Source organism: Triticum urartu, chromosome 4A (assembly GCF_056163025.1).
Source record: "Triticum urartu cultivar PI428250 chromosome 4A, HENAU_Tu73, whole genome shotgun sequence".
Taxonomy (NCBI): domain Eukaryota; kingdom Viridiplantae; phylum Streptophyta; class Magnoliopsida; order Poales; family Poaceae; genus Triticum; species Triticum urartu.
Window position 1 is genome coordinate 546,384,844 of NC_141876.1, and position 23,853 is coordinate 546,408,696.

At 44.4% G+C, this 23,853-nt stretch overlaps 1 protein-coding gene across 1 annotated transcript; it reads left to right on the forward strand.

The window, feature by feature from the left end:
* The first annotated feature begins 16,480 nt into the window (after positions 1-16,480).
* LOC125552648 (transcription factor-like protein DPB) lies at positions 16,481-21,435 on the forward strand. Its single transcript, XM_048716279.2, has 9 exons — positions 16,481-16,926; positions 17,511-17,590; positions 17,839-17,882; positions 18,741-18,818; positions 18,892-19,038; positions 19,124-19,192; positions 20,103-20,201; positions 20,302-20,372; positions 20,873-21,435. The coding sequence occupies exons 1-9, from the start codon at positions 16,619-16,621 to the stop codon at positions 21,120-21,122; spliced, it is 1,146 nt and encodes a 381-aa protein (XP_048572236.1). The 5' UTR covers positions 16,481-16,618; the 3' UTR covers positions 21,123-21,435.
* The last annotated feature ends 2,418 nt before the right edge of the window (positions 21,436-23,853 follow it).

Below are 23,853 nucleotides of genomic sequence, written 5' to 3' on the forward strand. Positions count from 1 at the left end.
AAGATGACATGATGTAGAGGGATAAACTCAAGCAATATGATATAAATCCCATCTTTTTATCCTTGATGGCAACAATACAATACGTGTTGGTTCCCTTTCTGTTACTGGGATCGAGCACTGCAAGATTGAACCCAAAGCTAAGCACTTCTCCCATTGCAAGAAAGATCAATCTAGTAGGCCAAACCAAACTGATAATTCGAAGAGACTTGCAAAGATATCAAATCATGCATATAAGAATTCAGAGAAGAATCAAATATTGTTCTTAGATAAACTTCATCATAAACCCACAATTCATCAGATCTCGGCAAACACACCACAAAAAGTATTACATCAAATAGATCTCCAAGAACATCAAGGAGAACTTTGTATTGAAGATCAAAGAGAGAGAAGAAGCCATCTAGCTAATAACTATGGACTCGAAGGTCTGTGGTAAACTACTCACACATCATCGGAGAGGCTATGGTGTTGATGTAGAAGCCCTCCATGATCGAATCCCCCTCCGGCAAATCGCCGGAAAAGGTCCCCAGATGGGATCTCATGGGCACAGAAGGTTGCGGCGATGGAAAAGTGGTTTCATGGCTCCCCTGGATGTCTTCAAGGTATAAGAGTATATATAGGTGAAAGAAGTAGCTCGGTGGAGCTATGAGGGGTCCATGAGGGTGGGGGGCACGCCTGCCCCCCTTGGGCGCGCCGCCCTACCTCGTGGCCGCCTTGTTGTTTCCTTGACCTCCACTTCAAGTCTCCTGGATTGCGTTTGTTCCAAAAAAGATCCTCGCGAAGGTTTCATTCTGTTTGGATTCCGTTTGATATTCCTTTTCTGCGAAACACTGAAATAGACAAAAAACTGCAATTTGCATTGGGCCTTCGGTCAATTGGTTAGTCCAAAAAATAATATAAAAGTGCATATCAAAGCCCATTAAACATCCAAAACAGATAATATAATAGCATGGAACAATCAAAAATTATAGATACGTTGGAGACGTATCATATGGTCAGGAGGCAAGGAAGGTATTCATACAACACTCACGGTTCAATATTAAAGTGTTCCTAAAGAGGACGAAGGATGGACGGTCAATCATCCACAGGCACTGGCCTAAAGTTACAAAGACCTTCAACATCAATGAAGGCTCAATATTCGCCTTCTGCTTCAGCAGTTTCCTAGATGAGATACATCTGTCTATGTACCGTCTATGATGATAATTTCGAAAGGTTATAGATGTTACATGTGAAACTTGGTCCTGGTGTAGTTGTGTAATGGGGTAGCTGAGTGCTGAAGCTATATGATGTTGTACTCTGATGTATTTCAATTATGAAAATGAAATATATTGTGTGCTTAATATGAAATGTCAATTAGATTAATAAATGGATTATGAATAATCGGATAATTAGCCTGCTAATTGGGTTTTGCTATTGCAAATGGTTGTTGAAAAAATACCATGGGCGATGACCTCAGGCAACGCACAAAGTTTCTAGGAATAAAACCGTGTTGGATCAATGAACAATCACACACAACTTTCTTTTGAAAACTGTTTGCGTTAGGCCACCTTGCGCAAACATTTACCACATAAAAATTGTGTGTGATGGACAACCTTTACCACGCATTATCTTCTACGGACCGTGTGTGATACATTCAATAACACAAACGATTTAACGAGAAATTTTTTGTGTGATGTACCTGTGAACGGAAACGTTTTCCTTGTAGCGACTGTGTGAGATATACATACGAACTGAAACATTTAGCGGAGACTGACTGTGTGGGATGTACTTGCGACCGGAAACAATTTCGTCATATAATTGTATTTTTTAGCTCTATTGTACATCACTACAAAGAAAGATACATCCTTGACATTTTGGGTCGAACGAATTTTTTTCCTGTCATGCTTATGACATTTCTATGACGATAATTGTGACAAAACCGGTATCACCATAGATGTGGTGGGCTCCTACTTCTATGACAAAAAATCATGACAGAAAATTGGCTTTTCATCCTGGGCGGGCAGGAGACGCAGCTGCATGACATTCTTTGGGCCGTCCATGAGGAGAAAACCGTGGTAGAAGCGAGGGCAAGGAAAATATCGGGCGAATTCCCGGTTATGGTGGGTGGTCGGGGGCCGAGCGATGCGCGTTTCTCTCGTACGTACGCGCGTGTGTGTGAGGCGTTGCGCTCTAACTGAACCTGAGCGAGGCGTTGCGCTCTAACTGAACTTGCGCGAGGCGTTGCGCTCTAACTGAACCCGAGCGATTGCACCGCAGGCTACGCGTTACTGAATCCGAGCGATCGATCGATCCCTTGCTGTTAACTGAACCCAAGTGATTCCTTCGCTACTGCTGCTAACTGAAGCCGATCGATGTTGCCTCTTGATGAACATTGAGTGGTGTTGGGGGGTTTGGATGAACAGTTCCCAGTGGGGGGTTGGATGAACAGGACCCCGTGGTAGTAGACGCCGTTGCCGCTGGATGAACAGTACCCCGATCGATCGAGCCGGTGGATGAACAGGACCCCGTGGAGGGCTGGATGAATAGGACTCCGTGGAGGGCTGGTTGAACAGTAGCCAATGGAGGCTGGTTGAACAGTAGTCGCTGGAGGGCTGGATGAATAGTAGCCCGTGGAGGGGTGGTTGAACAGGACCCCGTGGAGAGGGCTGGTTGAACAGTAGCCGATGGAGGCTGGATGAACAGGAGCCTGTGGATGAACAGTCGTAGGTGGAGGCTGGAGGAGGTCGACGGTGGATGAATAGTAGCCCATGGAGGCCGGAGGAGGTCGACGGTGGAGATGAATAGTATCTCATGGAGTCCCGTTTTGCGGTACGCCACACCCCTCGCGATGAACAGGACCCCTGTTTCGACCGTAGCGCTCCAACACAAGTCCGTTTCCTCCGTTTTGCGGTACGCCACACCTCTCCCGATCAACAGGACCCTGTTTTGACCATAGGAGGTCTGTTTCCTCCGTTTTACGGTACGCCAGACCCGTCCTGATGAACATGATCCTGTTTCGACCGTGGCCGATCGAACACAAGGTCGTTTCCTCCGTTTTACGGTACACTAGACCTCGTTTCCATCGGCTGTTCCGTCCAAGCCGGTTGGCTCCCGATGAATAGCACGCGTTCCGTTGCCTCCCGATGAATACGACGCATTCTATTACCTCCCCATGAACACGACGACGATGCAGTTTCTCCGATCCGACCCAGCCATGCACACGAGCCCTGGCCATACGTATGCGCGAGTAGGCGTTCGAGACCCCGCTGTTGGAAATATGCCCTAGAGGCAATAATAAATTAGTTATTATTATATTTCCTTGTTCATGATAATCGCTTATTATCCATGCTAGAATTGTATTGACAGGAAACTCAGATACATGTGTGGATACATAGACAACACCATGTCCCTAGTAAGCCTCTAGTTGACTAGCTCGTTGATCAATAGATGGTTACGGTTTCCTAACCATGGACATTGGATGTCGTTGATAACGGGATCACATCATTAGGAGAATGATGTGATGGACAAGACCCAATCCTAAGCATCGCACTAGATCGTGTAGTTCATATGCTAAAGCTTTTCTAATGTCAAGTATCATTTCCTTAGACCATGAGATTGTGCAACTCCCGGATACCGTAGGAGTGCTTTGGGTGTGCCAAACGTCACAACGTAACTGGGTGGCTATAAAGGTACATTACAGGTATCTCTGAAAGTGTCTGTTGGGTTGGCACGAATCGAGACTGGGATTTGTCACTCCGTGTAAGCGGAGAGGTATCTCTGGGCCCACTCGGTAGGACATCATCATATGCGCAATGTGACCAAAGGAGTTGATCACGGGATGATGTGTTACGGAACGAGTAAAGAGACTTGCCGGTAACGAGATTGAACAAGGTATCGGGATACCGACGATCGAATCTCGGGCAAGTACAATACCGCTAGACAAAGGGAATTGTATACGGGATTGATTAAGTCCTTGACATCGTGGTTCATCCGATGAGATCATCGTGGAACATGTGGGAGCCAACATGGGTATCCAGATCCCGCTGTTGGTTATTGACCGGAGAACGTCTCGGTCATGTCTGCATGTCTCCCGAACCCGTAGGGTCTACACACTTAAGGTTCGATGACGCTAGGGTTATAAAGGAAGCTTGTATGTGGTTACCGAATGTTGTTCGGAGTCCCGGATGAGATCCCGGACATCACGAGGAGTTCCGGAATGGTCCGGAGGTAAAGATTTATATATAGGAAGTCCTATTTCGGCCATCGGGACAAGTTTCGGGGTCATCGGTATTGTACCGGGACCACCGGAAGGGTCCCGGGGGCCCACCGGGTGGGACCACCTATCCCGGATGGTCCCATGGGCTGAAGTGGGAAGGGATCCAGCCCAAAGTGGGCTGGGGCGCCACTTCCCTTATGGCCCATGCGCCTAGGGTGAAGGGGGAACCCTAAGGAAGAGTCCCAAGGAGGGAAGGCACCTCCTAGGTGCCTTGGGGGGGAGGGAAACCTCCCCTGGCCGCCGCCCCCTAGGAGATTGGATCTCCTAGGGCTGGCGCACCCCCCCCCCTTGGGCTCCCTATATATAGTGAGGGTAGGAGGGCCTCTTGAAACACCCCTTATGCCTTTGGTGCAGCCCCTCCCTCTCTCCCAAGTCCTTCTCCTCTCCCATGGTGCTTGGCGAAGCCCTGCGGGATTGCCACGCTCCTCCACCACCACCACCACGCCGTTGTGCTGCTGCTGGATGGAGTCTTCCTCAACCTCTCCCTCTCTCCTTGCTGGATCAAGGCGAGGGAGACGTCACCGGGCTGTACGTGTGTTGAACGCGGAGGTGCCGACCGTTCGGCACTAGGATCATCGGTGATTTGAATCACGACGAGTACGACTCCATCAACCCCGTTCACTTGAACGCTTCCGCTTAGAGATCTACAAGGGTATGTAGATGCACTCTCCTTCCCCTCGTTGCTGGTCTCCCCATAGACAGATCTTGGTGACACATAGGAAAATTTTGAATTTCTGCTACGTTACCCAACAGTGGCATCATGAGCTAGGTCTATTGCGTAGATTCTATGCACGAGTAGAACACAAAGTAGTTGTGGGCGTTGATTTTGTTCAATATGCTTGCCGTTACTAGTCTTATCTTGATTCGGCGGCATCGTGGGATGAAGCGGCCCGGACCGACCTTACACGTACTCTTACGTGAGACAGGTTCCACCGACTGACATGCACTAGTTGCATAAGGTGGCTAGCGGGTGTCTGTCTCTCCTACTTTAGTCGGATCAGATTCGATGAAAAGGGTCCTTATGAAGGGTAAATAGCAATTGGCATATCACGTTGTGGTTTTTGCGTAGGTAAGAAACGTTCTTGCTAGAAACCCATAGCAGCCACGTAAAACATGCAAACAACAATTAGAGGACGTCTAACTTGTTTTTGCAGGGTATGCTATGTGATGTGATATGGCCAAAAGGATGTGATGAATGATATATGTGATGTATGAGATTGATCATGTTCTTGTCAAGGGAATCACGACTTGCATGTCGATGACGAGACAACTTCAAGAAGACACGATGATGGAGATCATGATGATGGAGATCATGGTGTCATACCGGTGACAAGATGATCATGGAGCCCCAAGATGGAGATCAAAGGAGCTATATGATATTGGCCATATCATGTCACTATTTGATTGCATGTGATGTTTATCATGTTTATACATCTTATTTGCTTAGAACGACGGTAGTAAATAAGATGATCCCTCATTAAAATTTCAAGAAGTGTTCTCCCCTAACTGTGCACCGTTGCTACAGTTCATCGTTTCGAAGCACGCCGTGATGATCGGGTGTGATAGATCCTTACGTTCACATACAACGGGTGTAAGACAGTTTTACACATGCAAAACACTTAGGGTTAACTTGACGAGCCTAGCATGTACAGACATGGCCTCGGAACACAGAAGACCGAAAGTTCGAGCATGAGTCGTATAGAAGATACGATCAACATAAAGATGTTCACCGACGTTGACTAGTCCGTCTCACGTGATGATCGGACACGGCCTAGTTGACTCGGATCATGTAATCACTTAGATGACTAGAGGGATGTCTATCTGAGTGGGAGCTCATAAGATGAACTTAATTATCCTGAACATAGTCAAAAGGATTTTGCAAATTATGTCGTAGCTCGCGCTTTAGTTCTACTGTTTAGTTATGTTCCTAGAGAAAAATTAGTTGAAAGTTGATAGTAGCAATTATGCGGACTAGGTTCGTAAACTGAGGATTGTCCTCATTGCTTCTTAGAAGGCTTATGTCCTTAATGCACCGCTCAGTGTGCTGAACCTCGAACGTCGTCTGTGGATGTTGCGAACATCTGACATACACGTCTTGATAACTACGTGATAGTTCAGTTAAACGGTTTAGAGTTGGGGCACCTAAGACATTTTGAAACGTCGCGAAACATATGAGATGTTTCGAGGGCTGAAATTGGGATTTCAGGCTCGTGCCCACGTCAAGAGGTATAAGACCTCCGACGATTTTCTTAGCCTTCAAACTAAGGGAGAAAAGCTCAATTGTTGAGCTTGTGCTCAGATTGTCTGAGTACAACAATCACTTGAATCAAGTGGGAGTTAATCTTCCAGATGAGATAGTGATGTTTCTCCGAAGTCATTACCACCAAGCTGCTAGAGCTTCGTGATGAACTATAATATATCAGGGACATATATGATGATCCTTGAGATATTCGCGATGTTTGACACCGCGAAAGTAGAAATCAAGAAGGAGCATCAATTGTTGATGGTTGGTGAAACCACTAGTTTCAAGAAGGGTAAGGGCAAGAAGGGATACTTCATGAAACGGTAATTCAGCTGCTGCTCTAGTGAAGAAACCCAAGGTTGAACCCAAACCCGAGACTAAGTGCTTCTGTAATAAGGGGAACAACCACTAGAGCAGTATTACCCTAAATACTTGGTAGATGAGAAGGCAGTCGATAGAAGTATATTGGATATACATTATGTTAATGTGTACTTTACTAGTACTCCTAGTAGCACCAGGGTATTAGATACCGATTCGGTTGCTAAGTGTTAGTAACTCGAAATAAAAGCTACGGAATAGACGGAGACTAGCTAAAGGTGAGATGACGATATGTGTTGGAAGTATTTCCAAGGTTGATCAAATATCGTGCGCTCCCTCTATCATCGAGATTGGTGTTTGCATTGAGCATAGACATGATTGGATTATGTCTGTCGCAATACGGTTATTCATTTAAAGAGAATAATGGTTACTCTGTTTATTTGAATAATACCTTCAATGGTCTTACACCTAAAATGAATAGTTTATTGAATCTCGATCGTAGTGATACACATGTTCATGCCAAAAGATAGTAATGATAGTACCACCTACTTGTGGCACTGCCACTTAAGTCATATCGGTATAAAACGCATGAAGAAGCTCCATGTTGATGGATCTTTGGGCTCACTCGTTTTTGAAAAGTTTGAGGCATGCGAACCATGTCTATTGGTAGATATGCATGAAGAAACTCTATACAGATGGATCGTTTGGACTCACTTGATTTTGAATCACTTGAGACATGCAAATCATACCACATGGGCAAGATGACTGAAAGCCTCGTTTTCAGTAAAATGGAACTAGAAAGCAACTTGTTGGAAGTAATACATTTTGATGTGTGCAGTCCAATGAGTGCTGAGGCATGTAGTGGATATCGTTATGTTCTTACTTCACAGATGATTTGAGTAGATGTTGAGTATATTTACTTGATGAATCACGAGTCTGAATTATTGAAAGGTTCAAGTAATTTCAGGGTGAAGTTGAAAGATCGTCGTGACAAGAGGATAAAATATCTATGATATGATCATAGAGATGAATATCTGAATTACGAGTTTGGCACAGAATTAAGACATTGTGGAAACTGTTTCACAACTAATACAGCCTGGAACACCATAGTGTGATGGTGTGTCCGAACATCATAACTGCACCCTATTGGATATGATGCATACCATGATGTCTCTTATCGAATTACCACAATAGTTTATGGGTTAGGCATTATAGACAACCACATTCACTTTAAAAGGGGCACCACGTAATTCCGATGAGATGACACCGTATGAACTATGGTTTAGGGAAACCTAAGCTGTCATTTCTTAAAAGTTTGGGGCTGCGACGCTTATGTGAAAAAGTTTCAGGCTGATAAGCTTGAACCCAAAGCGGATAAATGCATCTTCATAGGACACCCAAAACAGTTGGGTATACCTCCTGTCTCAGATTCGAAAGCAATAAGGGATTGTTTCTAGAATCGGGTCCTTTCTCGAGGAAAAGTTTCTCTCGAAAGAATTGAGTGGGAGGATGGTGGAGACTTGATGAGGTTATTGAACCATCTCTTCAACTAGCGTGTGGCAGGGCACAGGGAGTCGTTCCTGTGGCACCTACACCAATTGAAGTGGAAGCTTATGATAGTGATCATGAAACTTCAGATTAAGTCACTACCGAAACACGTGGGATGACAAGGATGCGTACTACTTCAGAGTGGTACGTAATCCTGTCTTGGAAGTCATGTTGCTAGACAACAATGAACCTACGAGCTATGGAGAAAGCGATGGTGGGCCTGGATTCCGATAAATGGCTCGAGGCCATAAAATCCGAGAGAGGATCCATGTATGAAAACAAAGTGTAGACTTTGGAAGAACTACTTGATGGTCGTAAGGCTGTTGAGTACAGATGGATTTTAAAAGAAAGACAGACAATGATGGTAAATGTCACCATTAAGAAAGCTCGACTTGTCGTTAAGATGTTTTCTGACAAGTTCAAGGAGTTGACTACGATGAGACTTTCTCACTCGTAGCGATGCTAAGAGTCTGTTGGAATTATATTAGCGATTACTGCATTATTTATGAAATCTTGCAGATAGGATGTCAAAACATTGTTTCCTCGACGATTTTCTTGAGGAAAGGTTGTATGTGATACAACCGGAAGGGTTTTTCCTGAAAGATGCTAATAAGTATGCAAAGCTCCAGCAATCCTTCTAAGGACTGGAGTAAGCATCTCGGAGTTGGAATGTATGCTTTGATGAGATGATCAAAGATTTTGGGTGTATGCAAAGTTTATGAGAAACTTGTATTTCCAAAGAAGTGAGTGGGAGCACTATAGAATTTCTGATGAGTATATGTTGTTGACATATTGTTGATCAGAATGACGTAGAATTTCTGGAAAGCATATAGGGTTATTTGGAAAGTGTTTTTCAATGGAAAACCTGGATTAAGCTACTTGAGCATTGAGCATCAAGATCTATAAGGACAGATCAAAACGCTTAATGGTACTTTCAAATGAGCACATACCTTGATATGATTATGAAGGTGTTCAAGATGGATCAGTCAAAGAAGGAGTTCTTGCCTGAGTTGTAAGGTATGAAGTTAAGACTTAAAGCTCGACCGCGGCAGAATAGAGAGAAAGGACGAAGGTCGTCCCCTATGCTTAAGACGTAGGCTCTACAGTATGCTATGCTGTGTACCACACCTGAAGTGTGCCTTGCCATGAGTCAGTCAAGGGGTACAAGAGTGATCCAAGAATGGATCACAGGACAGCGGTCAAAGTTATCCTTAGTAACTAGTGGACTAAGGAATTTTCTCGATTATGGAGGTGGTAAAAGTGTTCGTCGTAAAGGGTTACGTCGATGCAAGCTTAACACCTATCCGGATAGCTCTGAGTAGAGATACCGGATACGTATAATGGAGCAACAATTTAGAATAGCTCCAAGTAGAACAGTTATTTGGAATAGCTCCAAATAGAACGTGGTAGCTACATCTAGGAGATGACATAGAGATTTGTAAAGCACACACGGATCTGAAAGGTTCAGACCCGTTGACTAAAACCTCTCTCACAAGCAACATGATCAAACCCAGAACTCATTGAGTGCTAATCACATAGTGATGTGAACTAGATTACTGACTCTAGTAAACTCTTTGGATGTTGGTCACATGGCGATGTGACCTGTGAATGTTAATCACATGGCGATGTGAACTAGATTATTGACTCTAGTGCAAGTGGGAGACTGTTGGAAATATGCCCTAGAGGCAATAATAAATTAGTTATTATTATATTTCCTTGTTCATGATAATCGTTTATTATCCATGCTAGAATTGTATTGATAGGAAACTCAGATACATGTGTGGATACATAGACAACACCATGTCCCTAGTAAGCCTCTAGTTGACTAGCTCGTTGATCAATAGATGGTTACGGTTTCCTAACCATGGACATTGGATGTCGTTGATAACGGGATCACATCATTAGGAGAATGATGTGATGGACAAGACCCAATCCTAAGCATAGCACTAGATCGTGTAGTTCATATGCTAAAGCTTTTCTAATGTCAAGTATCATTTCCTTAGACCATGAGATTGTGCAACTCCCGGATACCGTAGGAGTGCTTTGGGTGTGCCAAACGTCACAACGTAACTGGGTGGCTATAAAGGTACATTACAGGTATCTCTGAAAGTGTCTGTTGGGTTGGCACGAATCGAGACTGGGATTTGTCACTCCGTGTAAGCGGAGAGGTATCTCTGGGCCCACTCGGTAGGACATCATCATATGCGCAATGTGACCAAAGGAGTTGATCACGGGATGATGTGTTACGGAACGAGTAAAGAGACTTGCCGGTAACGAGATTGAACAAGGTATCGGGATACCGACGATCGAATCTCGGGCAAGTACAATACCGCTAGACAAAGGGAATTGTATACGGGATTGATTAAGTCCTTGACATTGTGGTTCATCCGATGAGATCATCGTGGAACATGTGGGAGCCAACATGGGTATCCAGATCCCGCTGTTGGTTATTGACCGGAGAACGTCTCGGTCATGTCTGCATGTCTCCCGAACCCGTAGGGTCTACACACTTAAGGTTCGATGACGCTAGGGTTATAAAGGAAGCTTGTATGTGGTTACCGAATGTTGTTCGGAGTCCCGGATGAGATCCCGGACGTCACGAGGAGTTCCAGAATGGTCCGGAGGTAAAGATTTATATATAGGAAGTCCTATTTCGGCCATCGGGACAAGTTTCGGGGTCATCGGTATTGTACCGGGACCACCGGAAGGGTCCCGGGGGCCCACCGGGTGGGACCACCTATCCCGGAGGGTCCCATGGGCTGAAGTGGGAAGGGATCCAGCCCAAAGTGGGCTGGGGCGCCACTTCCCTTATGGCCCATGCGCCTAGGGTGAAGGGGGAACCCTAAGGAAGAGTCCCAAGGAGGGAAGGCACCTCCTAGGTGCCTTGGGGGGGAGGGAAACCTCCCCTGGCCGCCGCCCCCTAGGAGATTGGATCTCCTAGGGCTGGCGCACCCCCCCCCCCTTGGGCTCCCTATATATAGTGAGGGTAGGAGGGCCTCTTGAAACACCCCTTATGCCTTTGGTGCAGCCCCTCCCTCTCTCCCAAGTCCTTCTCCTCTCCCGTGGTGCTTGGCGAAGCCCTGCAGGATTACCACGCTCCTCCACCACCACCACGTCGTTGTGCTGCTGCTGGATGGAGTCTTCCTCAACCTCTCCCTCTCTCCTTGCTGGATCAAGGCGAGGGAGACATCACCGGGCTGTACGTGTGTTGAACGCGGAGGTGCCGTCCGTTCGGCACTAGGATCATCGGTGATTTGAATCACGACAAGTACGACTCCATCAACCCCGTTCACTTGAACGCTTCCGCTTAGCGATCTACAAGGGTATGTAGATGCACTCTCCTTCCCCTCGTTGCTGGTCTCTCCATAGATAGATCTTGGTGACACGTAGGAAAATTTTGAATTTCTGCTACGTTACCCAACACCCTCCCGTATGTATGTACGTGGCCGTATTTAATTTCTTGCACCCTGGACGCTATACATACGTGTACATGCTACGTGCGCGCCTCTACTACGACACGTGCCCTTCCTTACACGGCCACGGTCCATTGCTGCAGCCTACAGACAGACCGATTGTATGTACGTACACGTTCGCGACCAGAATGACAACGCTACGTATGCTTCGACCGGGTGGGTCCCGACTGTCAGACACTTCCTTGCGTGCGAAGATGTAGCTGGTGGGTCCTAGCAGTCAGGGGGAAACGTTTTTTTCGTGAAATACGATGGCCCGTCCGGTGGGTCCCTGCTGTCAGGTGGAGGAATCATTATTTTCTGCGTAATAAGGAGGCACTTCCTTGCTGCAGCCGTGAACCCAGCTGTCAGCCTCTCCACGTATAGTACTCTTCCGATGGAAGTCGTTCTTTGACCACGTTGACCACGCCGCGCCAAGAGCACCAAGGCGATGGACAACGGCGAGGCCTAGGAAGGGAACGACGCAGAGCCGGGGAAGACGCGACAGTGGATGCCCACGCGGAGAGGAATACGAGGGTTCACTGGTTCGGCTGTGGTGTGAGGCTGCCGTCGCCGCGGGTCCTGTCCAGCGGTGGGAGTTGTAGGGGGTTGTGAGGCGTCTACGGCAGCACTACTGGCCACGGGAGGCGGGAGCAGGCGGCACGACCGGCGCTGCTTTGGGCGGTTGGAGCTAGAAGACCAGAGGTTGAAGAAGCACGATGGCCATTGGATGGACATCGTACGGTCACTGTAGCTAGAATCGTTTATATTGACTAAGTTGACAAATCCCTTGGTATGTGTCAACTTAGTAGGCCCACAGGTCAGCCTCTGAAACGGTGCGCCCCAGATGTCAAGGGAAGGAATCATTTTTTGGGCGGGTGAAGCTAGAATATCCGAGATTGAAGAAGAAGCACGACATCCGTTGGATGGACATCCAACGACCACTGTTGCTAAAACCGTGTGTTGCCTATAAGTTGACAAAGCCTTGCATACGCGTCAACTTATTTTTTTGAGGAGTCGCGTCAACTTAGTAGGCCCATAAGTGTGTGGCAGAGAACTTATAGCCCATTTGAGATTTGTAAGAATGTACAACCCATTTTTGAATTCTAATGGAATTTACTACAACCCATTTACAGTTTGTTAAAAATACAACCCATTTTCTAGCTAGGACAACGATTAATAATTTCAACCAACCGTTCAAAACGGAATTCAATAAAATTTCCCACATTTTGATGGGATCCGAAATATTTTTATCCCGAAATTTCTAGTCAGATTAAATACAATTTCAATATAAATTTGTCTTACATAAAAAACCAACGAAACATTACACGTGCAACAATGAATGAAATTAAAATTTTCAAAATCCAAAAATATACCGATAATTTCAGTGCTTGCAGAGGATACCTTACTGAAAACCGCGTGTCATTTCCTTCTGCTCCTCGTTGGATTCGACACTCTTATTTATCGAAAGGACTACGATAGATCCCCTATACTTGTGGGTCATCATGGTTTCGTATCCTACAAGCAATTTCATATCATGTTCTCCGCGATAGGAACTTTGGAGTGACTTTTTGTTGCACGTTGAGGGATTGTTATATGATCTAATTGTGTTATTATTGTTGAGAGAACTTGTACTAGTGAAAGTATATATATGCACCCTATGCCTTGTTTTCAAGCATTGCAATACCGTTTTCTCTCACTTTTACTACTTGCTACCTTGCTGTTTTTATATTTTCAGATTACAAAAACCTATATCTACTATCCATATTGCAGTTGTATCACCATCTCTTCGCCGAACTAATGCACCTATACAATTTACCATTGTATTGGGTGAGTTGGGGACACAATAGACTCTTCGTTATTTGGTTGCAGGGTTGTTTGAGAGAGGCCATCTTTATCCTACGCCTCCCACGGATTGATAAACCTTAGGTAATCCACTTGAGGGAAATTTGCTACTATCCTACAAAACTCTGCGCTTGGAGGCCCAACACGAGTCGACAAGAAGAAGATTGCGTAGTAGACATCAGGTATCTCTGGGCCCTCTCGGTAATACACATCATAAGCTTGCAAGCAAATGACTAAGGAGTTAGTCACAAGGTGATGTATTACGGAATGAGTAAAGAGACTTGCTGGTAACGAGATTGAACTAGGTATGAAGATACCGACGATCGAATCTCGGGCAAGTAACATACTGATGGACAAAGGGAATTATGTATGTTGTCATAACAGTTCGACCGATAAAGATCTTCGTAGAATATGTAGGAGCCAATATGGGCATCCAGGTTCTGCTATTGGTTATTGATTGGAGAGGTGTCTCGGTCATGTCTACATAGTTCTCGAACCCGTAGGGTCCGCACGCTTAACGTTCGATGACGATATAGTATTATATGAGTTATGTGATTTGGTGACCGAATGTTGTTCGGAGTTCCGGATATGATCACAAACATGACGAGGAGTCTCGAAATGGTAGAGAGGTAAAGATTGATATATAGGATGAGGGTGTTCGGACACCGGAAGTGTTTTGGGGGTTACCGGGTACTTATCGGGTCACCGGAAGGGGTTCTGGGCACCCCCGACAGAAGATATGGGCCTTATGGGCCAAGAGGGGAAACACACCAGCCACAAGGGGCTGGTGCGCCCCCATATGGGCCGGCCTAAGGAGGGGAAGGAAAGGGGAGAAGGGAAAGGAAGGTGTGGATTAGGATTCCCACTTCCCTCTCCCCCCCTCTTTCCTTCTCCCTCGGTTAAATATGGCAGGGGGGCACTTGGGGGGACCCCAAGTAGGATTCGACCTACTTGGGGCGCCTCCTGGCAACCTCCCCTCTCCCTCCCACCTGGGGGGGGGGGCTAGCACACACCAGATCAATTGTTAGCCGTGTGTGGCGCCTCCCTCCACCATTTACACCCCCGGTCATATTTTTGTAGTGCTTAGGCGAAGCCTTGCGGAGATCACTTCATCATCACCGTCACCACACCATCATGCCGACGAAACTCATCTACTACCTCGACGTCTTGCTGGATCAAGAAGGTGAGGGACGTCACCGAGCTGAACATGTGCAGAACGCAGAGGTGCTGTGTGTTCGGTACTTGATCGAGCACGAAGAAGTTCGACTACATCAACCGCGTTGTGAAACGCTTCCGCTTACGGTCTACGAGGGTACGTAGACACACTCTCCCCCTTGTTGCTATGCATCTCCATGGATAGATCATTGTGTGAGCATATAATTTTTTTTCATGCAACGATTCCCAACATGTGCATGTGTTGTTCATGAGGGTTAGCGTCATTTTCCTATTGGTTCGATAAACCTTGGATCTCACTGAGGGAAATATTTATCTCTACTGTACTGCATCTCATCTACTCTTCGGGGAAAATCCCAATGCAGCTCACAAGTAGCAATCTTTCTAGAGCTACTATGGTCGGATCAAATTATTTATTTATGAAGTCTAACTTTCAATGGAGCAACAAAAATAATAATGATCATGAACTTCAGTCTATGATTTAATCCAACTGATAAATGTGCAATGTACATTGATGTTACTAGCACGTTAGATCAGCTCAGCTAATGAAATGACAATGAAAGAGCCCACGTTCAGTGGTGCTTTGATGATTGCTATAGTAGGGCAAGTGTGGTGGCTAAATTGGTATCAATGCTAGATTGAAGTAGAAGCACCTAAAAACAATAAGGGAAAACTTTGTTTTTGCCATTCTAGTTTTTGCCAACTTTGCTTATGCCACTCTAGAATTTGACATTTCACTTTTGTCACTCTTAGTTTTTGATTGCCACAGAATGGCAATTGTGATACATTCTCAAAATCTAAGAGTGACAAAAGTGAAATGAAAAATTATTGTTTTTGCCACGGAATGACATTTGTGATGTATTGTCAAAAACTAAGAGTAACAGAACTGATATGTCAAATTCTAGAATGACATAAGTAAAGTAGACAAAAATTAGAGTGGCAAAAACAAAATTTTCCCAAACAATATTGCAAATTGGTACCTCTGCTGGAGCATGGGCACACGACACTCCAGCGAAGTCGGCAAGATTGAAAACTTCATATGCATCAATTTTCAAGCGACGGGACTTGTGACTTAGTTGGGATTTTGGTCGAGGGACTCGGGGACCTTTTATGTCAAAGGAGGGCAGTTTGGATGTAATCCGGGTCGGGCATATTGTGCCTACATGCTTGAGCAGTTCTCATGTGTAGACACAATAAGGTATATTTTCCTCGTTCTGTGTTCAACCTCAAATTTTCTTCGTGGGAAATTCACCCTCAACCCAAATTACCTTTGTAAAAAGAACATGAATAAATAGGTTGAGAATAAGATGAGAAAGGAAAAAAAACATGTGTAAATATAACCCGAAAGCATGAATTTGTGATCCATTTAGTACTTTGGTTCTGATACTGTCATTTACTATCCGAATCCATCTAATAATTTACCACAATTAAATTAGAATCGACGAGATGTATGAGAAAGAAAAATATCCAGCCCGCGAAGAGCACCATGACACCAGAGTCCGGCTGGGTGACGACCTTTCCCTTCGCCGCCCGCCCGCCCGCCGCGCAACCGCCAAATCCCAATCACAAAACCCAACGAGCCAAGGGAAAAAACTCAAAAAGGATTAAAGGCTTTGGGCTTCGCGTGTCTCCCCGCTCTCCCGAACGAGTTCCTCCTCTCCCGAACGAGTTCCTCCTCTCCCTCCCTCCCTCCCTCCCTCCATTTGCCCCCCGACCTCGCCTCGCCCCGCTAGGGTTTCACAGCCCCGTCTCCTCCCCAATTCCGCCCGATCCCGCTTGATCCCGGCCTCCATGGTCTCCGGCGTCCCCCACCGCCCGGACGAGAACGGCGGGGGCGGCGGCCCGAGCTTCCCGCAGCAGCCGGCGCCCGTGGGCACGCCGCCGCCCTCCAGCGGCCCCGCGCACTCCGCCTCCACCAGCGGCGGCAGCGCCGGCGGCTCCCCGTCAAGCCGCAGCGAGCAGCAGGGCCCCGCCGCCGCCAACGGCGCGGGCCCGGGCCCCGCCGCGTCCACGCCCGCCAGCGACGGCACGGCCTTCCTCCGCCTCAACAACCTCGACATCAACGGCGACGACGCGCCTTCCTCGCAGGCCCCCATCAGGTTCGTGGACATCGCTCTGCTCGGGTTGCCTGACAGATTGAGTTTCCCCATCTGCCATCTACCGCGATCCCAAATTGCCTTCTAGCGACAGATGCTGCTGGATATTAGAGTTTTCGCTGATCCGTAGTGTTTTCCGTGGCTGTTCTTCGGATTACGTCTTGCACGCTAGCCTTGCTGTAATTGGAGTTAGATCCGATCCTTATTTCGTAGACTCATACTGGTGTGCACTGTCATGTTGATCAGTAAAATATCAGTCGTACGGTTTCTGTTCTGCCATATAGTTGCAGATTGTATAAGGTTGCATTGAAGTTAATGTGCAATTCTGTGTCTCTCTTCGGTTTACTCATCTAATATCCATCCTATATACGCTTATATTTACTTGGAATCATCAAATAATGGAAACTGCTGCTTGCCGCTTCGTAGTTAACTGTAGCTTAAACTTCTACTCCCTCCGTAAAGAAATATAAGAGCATTTAGATCACTAGAGAAACACTCTTATATTTCTTTACAGAGGGAGTACTTCTAAGGATACTTACCATAGCTGGTATCAATTGGTTTAGTGCACTAAGTGTTTTCACAAACAGCATCAAGAAGAAGAAGCGAAGAGCGGCAGCAGTTGGTCCTGATAAAGGTGGCCGGGGGTTGCGACAGTTCAGTATGAAAGGTCAGTCGAATTGTTCTCTTTCTGTATTAGTACCTGTTTAATTCAAGGTATCATGTTCACATTTATAATTTGACCATTAACAGCACAAATGAAAGTTCAAACAATGAGCAGAGCTTGTTTTTATTGTCTATTTCCGTTTTGTTGTTCATTCATTTGTAGTCCATTCTAGAGGTCATGCCTATTGAGTAGAGGTACACTTTCTGCCAACATCAGAGGTATCACAATGTGTTCTGTTTGGTGTTTTGCAGTTTGCGAGAAAGTTGAAAGTAAAGGGAGAACAACATATAATGAGGTTAGTGCCTTATTAGTTTTTAGCTCAAAATTCCTGTTGTTATTTTTTCATCATTTGTGTGGGCCGCATGCGTTTTGCCATATATTAACCAGAAACCAGGCTGCAACTCGCCTGCATGAAGCAGGAATCGCTAGTAATCGCCGGTCAGCCATACGGCGGTGAATCCGTTCCCGGGCCTTGTACACACCGCCTGTCACACTATAGGAGCTGGCCATGTTTGAAGTCATTACCCTTAACCGTAAGGAGGGGGATGCTTAAGGCTAGGCTTGCGACTGGAGTGAAGTGGCCATCGTTTGATATGTGACCCTATTCCTTCGCATACGTTTTCTCGTTGCTCCATATTTAAGATCCAACCAGTTATTGAAATAGAGTAATGTGCATTTTCCACACAGTATAGGGGAGAACTAGCCATAACATTGAGTTGGCTTGCTCATGTGGTCCACCTGGTTTAATCAACGCAGCCCTATATCAGTTTGAGGGTGATTGGTTCTCATACTAGTTCTAATCAAACTTGCATGCCTTTGATATCATGAAACTGCAAACACAGATGCACACCATGGTGTAACATCACCATTTGATCACTAAGATCTTTTGTGATGAAAGTCATTGTAATCCGCTAGTCTTGTGAGTTATCCCCCATTTACTACTACTCTTTAAACTGGTATCCTACCTTCAATATATGCATTTTGATGTTTGGAGTTCCTTGAAACTGTGAAACCTATCCTGTTTCATTACTGTGCCGATAATGATATTTACATTTCTTTCTTTCTTTTTGTACTGGTTGCTTGAAATCTCTAGGATGTAGATTATTGATGAAACTAAAATGTTAGAGCTCATACATTTTACCTTTTTTGTCAGGTGGCAGATGAACTTGTTGCTGAGTTTACAGACCCCAATAACAATATTGAACCGCCAGATCCTGATAATCCGAATGCAGTTAAGAAATATGAATGCCCTTTGCATCAGTTAGTTGTTTTGTCGTGTATGTGCTCACTGTGTTAAAATGCAGCAACAATATGATGAGAAAAATATTCGAAGGAGGGTTTATGATGCACTGAATGTTCTGATGGCTATGGACATTATATCTAAGGATAAGAAGGAAATACAGTGGAAAGGCTTGCCTCGGACTAGTATAAATGATATTGAAGAGCTGCAGGTTGTGTCTATTTTCCCTCAATGGCTATTGACATTAGATGTACCTTCTGTAGTATTATTATTCATCAATTTGTGTCTATTTAAAGGCGGATCTCGCCGGAGTGAAAGCAAGGATTGAAAAGAAAAGTGCATATTTGCAGGAGCTACAAGATCAAGTAAGGATATGACTTCTCCTGTTTTCCTTTGATTATGTTAAATGAACTATATGAAATGTTCGGTGTACTTATTGTACTGTACTATTCAGATCACGTGGCTCTGACATAACATAATGTCCTAACAAAAAAGCATTTATTTGGTGTACCGTGTACCATTGTGTCTCAATATGCATGCTTAGCTCAAGTCCAATACTGGGGTCCACCTCATTGACCCAGTTCCCTGTCTACAGTTTTGAGTATGCCGCAGAATAAATATTTGATATATGTTAATAATAAGAGGATGTTCTCAACCTTTTAGGAATTGTTTATATGTCCGCCTGCTTTCTGTCAATTATTTACTCTTCACAGACCAGCATTGCATATTTTGTTTCTTTTTTTTGTGATGTTCCATGCTACTCAAAAACTGAAATTACGTTTGTTATGATCTTTGCTGCTTGAGATTAAGGAAGAAAGATCGAATTCACATGTAGTTCTGACCAGAGTTCAACAAACTAAAATTTGGCTGGTTCCTGGCCTTGGCCTCTCAAAATCAATGGTCCTGACGTTCTAGCGTGAAGACCGGGACTCTGCAGTATTAATTAGATAATTCCATTCTTTCAGTAGTGGATAAATTGGAGTAACTTGTTAGTAGCCCACTGTCTTAAAAATGCAAATCCATCCCTTGGCTATTTCGACCATAAAATTGGCAGTAAGCGGCCGTTCCTACTCTCCACACGTTCTTATATTTCTTTACAGAGGGAGTAATAAGTAAGCAATACAAAGGCTGCTCTTAGGGTTTAATGTTGGAATAGAAAATGTTACCAAGGATTGTTGGTCTAGATTGAGAGTCAATCTTTCTTATTTTGAAATTTATTTATCTCATGGTCAAATTTGTGATTGATATATTTATGGATGTCTCTGGTATATGAAGTATCTAGGTATGCAAAACTTAATAAACCGAAATGAGCAGCTGTATGGTTCAGGAAACATTCCTTCGGGTGGAGTGGCCTTGCCATTCATCCTTATCCAGGTGAATAATTTTCAAATTACTTATTCTTTACTCTCTTATTTACAGTTCTGCTTTCTGTGCATAATGTCAGGCTAAATGACAGTTTTTTTGTATCCTGCAGACACGCCCTCATGCAACTGTCGAAGTTGAAATATCAGAAGATATGCAACTGGTGCATTTTGACTTTAATACGTAAGACAAGAATTCTGTTATTTACTTTCCTCTGGAGATAGAGCTTTCCAGTTTATCTAAGAATACCTGGCTTTTCTTTTTCTCTTGCCATGACTGGAAGGGCAGGCCTCTTATCACATTTAAAATATGGGAAGGATATAATGGGAAATAAAATCTCAGCTGTTAGATCAAAATTTGATGATAGCATAATGCAGTGATATGATTAAACTGGAGCGGCTTCTAGTAACCAGAAGGTGCCGCTGAAACAATTTTCAAGTTTAGACTTGATGCCAACTAATATTGATACACGTGTTTGGTCGGTCTCATGGTGGGTAGACAGATGGAAAAAGCCAAGTGGGGTTGTCGATTTTGTCTAAGAAGTGAAGAATAGAACATATCCAATCATCATATAATAAATTCTTTTGAAAGAAATGATTCACTATGAATCTATTATGTTTCTGTTTCTTAGATCAACACAAGGCGTCCTGACTATTTTGACACGTGCATTTCTGAATCTGCAGCACCCCATTTGAGTTGCACGATGACTCGTATGTGCTAAAAGCACTGAACTCGTATGGAAAAGAAGAGAATGCCGGTACTTCGGAGCCGATATCAAATGGATGCGAGGGCTCGAGCACGCCGAATATTTATCGGCATCAGATACAACAATCTGCAATGGCAAGTAATGGCACAAATAGATTACCAAGCTCACCACCACCCCCTGTTCCAGGCATTCTGAAAGGGCGAGTGAAGCATGAGCACCTGTACTAGCCAGGGCGTTTGTTTTGATTGTCATTGGTGTTTGGTAATATTATCATTTTTCTTATTTTCCTTTTTTTCGTGTAAAGAGCCTGTAAAGGGGAGAAGTAGGTCGATCAGATTTAGCTCTGCATTAGATTGATAGAGTGTGATAGGCCCTTGATCTGTGATGCTCCCATGTCCATGTGTAACTCCTAACGGATTTTGAATCTGTTCCTTAGAGGTGTCGTTTCTCTCTTGATTGCCATGCAGTTGTGCAGAGCAATGTAAAATAGTTACCTTTTGATTTCTGTGAAAATGTCGTCAGTTCGCATGCTTCGTTTTATTCAGGTTGTTTTTGGGTTCTTTCCTCTAGGGGAGGAGCTCCGCTGGAACCGCCATACGGCAGCACTCCCCAGATTAGATTATCCTATTGATAATACTAGGTCCATCGTGGAATGTCTGTCTTCTTCGAAGTGAATGGTAACTTCTTTTCATTCGATCGTTACTGTTACAGTATATACCATCTGAACAGATGCGACACTTGGGAGAGATGTGTCGGTTCGGCAGAGGAATAGAGATGCGTCAGTTGCATAGGCAAACTGACGGTTATGGACAAGGGGAGATTCCCCACTAATCACACGTGCTAATTAGTCATAACACTCTCCAATTTACGCTTGGCCATGTATAATCATCTCATAAATGTCCGGGCATTGTCATCGTCTCAAAGAATTCTTCTCCAAAAAAATTCTTCATTAAAATATTTGATGAAAACCTGAAAAGTATACTCACAAAGAAAATAGTGTGATGTGATGCCTTGAACAAAGATATCTGAAGAAGAGAACCCCCCTGATGCTTGCAAGTCCTGAAGTCGTCGCATACCAATTTCATGAACATATTTTCGGAATGTAAAATTTGATACAAACTTGGTAAATAAATAAACAAGGTTTTCACATGATTTAATTTGCAAGACCTTTATTTCCCCGCTTTGCTGAAGATCATGAGTGAAAAACCACTTAGGAGAAATATACTTAGTGATATTACCCTTGATGTATTCTGTTTGCATCTGTGCAACACAAGCTGCATTATCTTCATAAATAATGGTAGGTGATTTTATCAAACCAATTCCACATGACTGTTGTATGTGGTTTATCATTTTGCGAAGCCATACACATTCGCATGTTACTTCAAATAATGAAATTATTTCAGAATGATTGGTAGATGTTGCCCCCAGAGTCTGTTTGGAAGATTTTCATGATATAGCAGTACCACCATGTAGGAACACAAAGCCGGTCTCCGGAGTTGACAAGAAGGTTAAAATCCCCTACAAGCACCCAAGGCCCTTCATGGAAATCACTGATGGCTAGAAGCTCTTGCACGAATTCTACTTTGTGCTTGTTAGAGTGTGGACCATAAACCCCGGTAATTCACCACTCCGGGGCCCCAAACGGTTTCACTAGTGTTGTGATAGTGTTCTCATTGATATGAGTTTGACAAGTTAACCAACGTTGCATCTTGAAGGAGATTATGTTGAAATTGGGCTTCCAAGAGAGTTGGGTCAATTTTATTATGCAATGTGTTTCCACTATAGAATATCGATTAGGTTCAATACGGAAGAAACTACGAGCTTTAAGCCCTCCAGAGGATTACAATGAGACCCGTTATCTCCTTATTTATTATTGGTATGTACCGAGGGCCTAACCGCTCTCTTGTCACATGCGGAGGAGACTAAGAAAATTGAAGGTGTGAAGGTATGTACGGAGGCTCCATCTATGACGAATCTTCTATTTGTGGATGACTCATTGATGCTGATGAAAGCTAACATACACAATGTCGGGGCGTTAAAAGCCATTTTAGATTCATATTGTACCGCCTCTGGGAAAATGGTGAGTGTTGATAAATCAAGCATATTTTTCAGCCCCAACACGAGAGTGAATATCAGGGAGAAACTTTGTACCACTCTTGATATTATGACTGAAGCGTCGAATGATAAATATTTGGGCCTACCGGCTAATGTGGGTATGGACAAGTCTGACTGTTTCCAGTACTTGATTGACCATATCATCTTGAAGGTAAGTGGATGGAAAGAAAAACTTCTATCCAGAGGAGGGAAGGAGATCCTCCTGAAATCTGTTGTAAAGTGATCCCCACCTATGTGATGTCCGTCTTTAAAATTTCTAAAAAAACTTGCAAGAGAATCACTGTTGCGATGTCTCATTTTTGGTGGGGAGGCGAGGACAATCAGAAGCAGATGCATTGGATGGCTTGATGAAAAATGTGTGTACCCAAAAATCAAGGGAGGATGGGATTCCGGGATAGTCACGGTTTCAACTTGGCAATGTTGGAAAAACAAGTTTGGCATATTCTTGAGAATCCAGAGTCCTTATGTGCTACCGTGTTGAGAGCTAAGTATTTTCCTGACGGTGATTTGTTGAATCCGAAGTTAAACAAGGGACGATCCTCTTTTACTTGGCAAAGTATAATGACGGGGTTAATTGTCTATATCATGGTTATATATGGCGTGTTGGAAATGGTCACAATATCGATATTTGGGAAGATGCTTAGATCCCTAATAGTGCAAATAGAAAATTAATCACACCTTGAAGGAGTAATTTGATCTCAAGGGTAGGTGATATAATTGACCCTGCTAAACTAGGACAAAAATCTAGTTACACAAACGTTGTGGCCAGTTGACGCGTTCCTTGCAATTCCGCTTTCCCAACATGATATGTTAGATTTTGTTGCTTGGAGCTATTAAAAATGG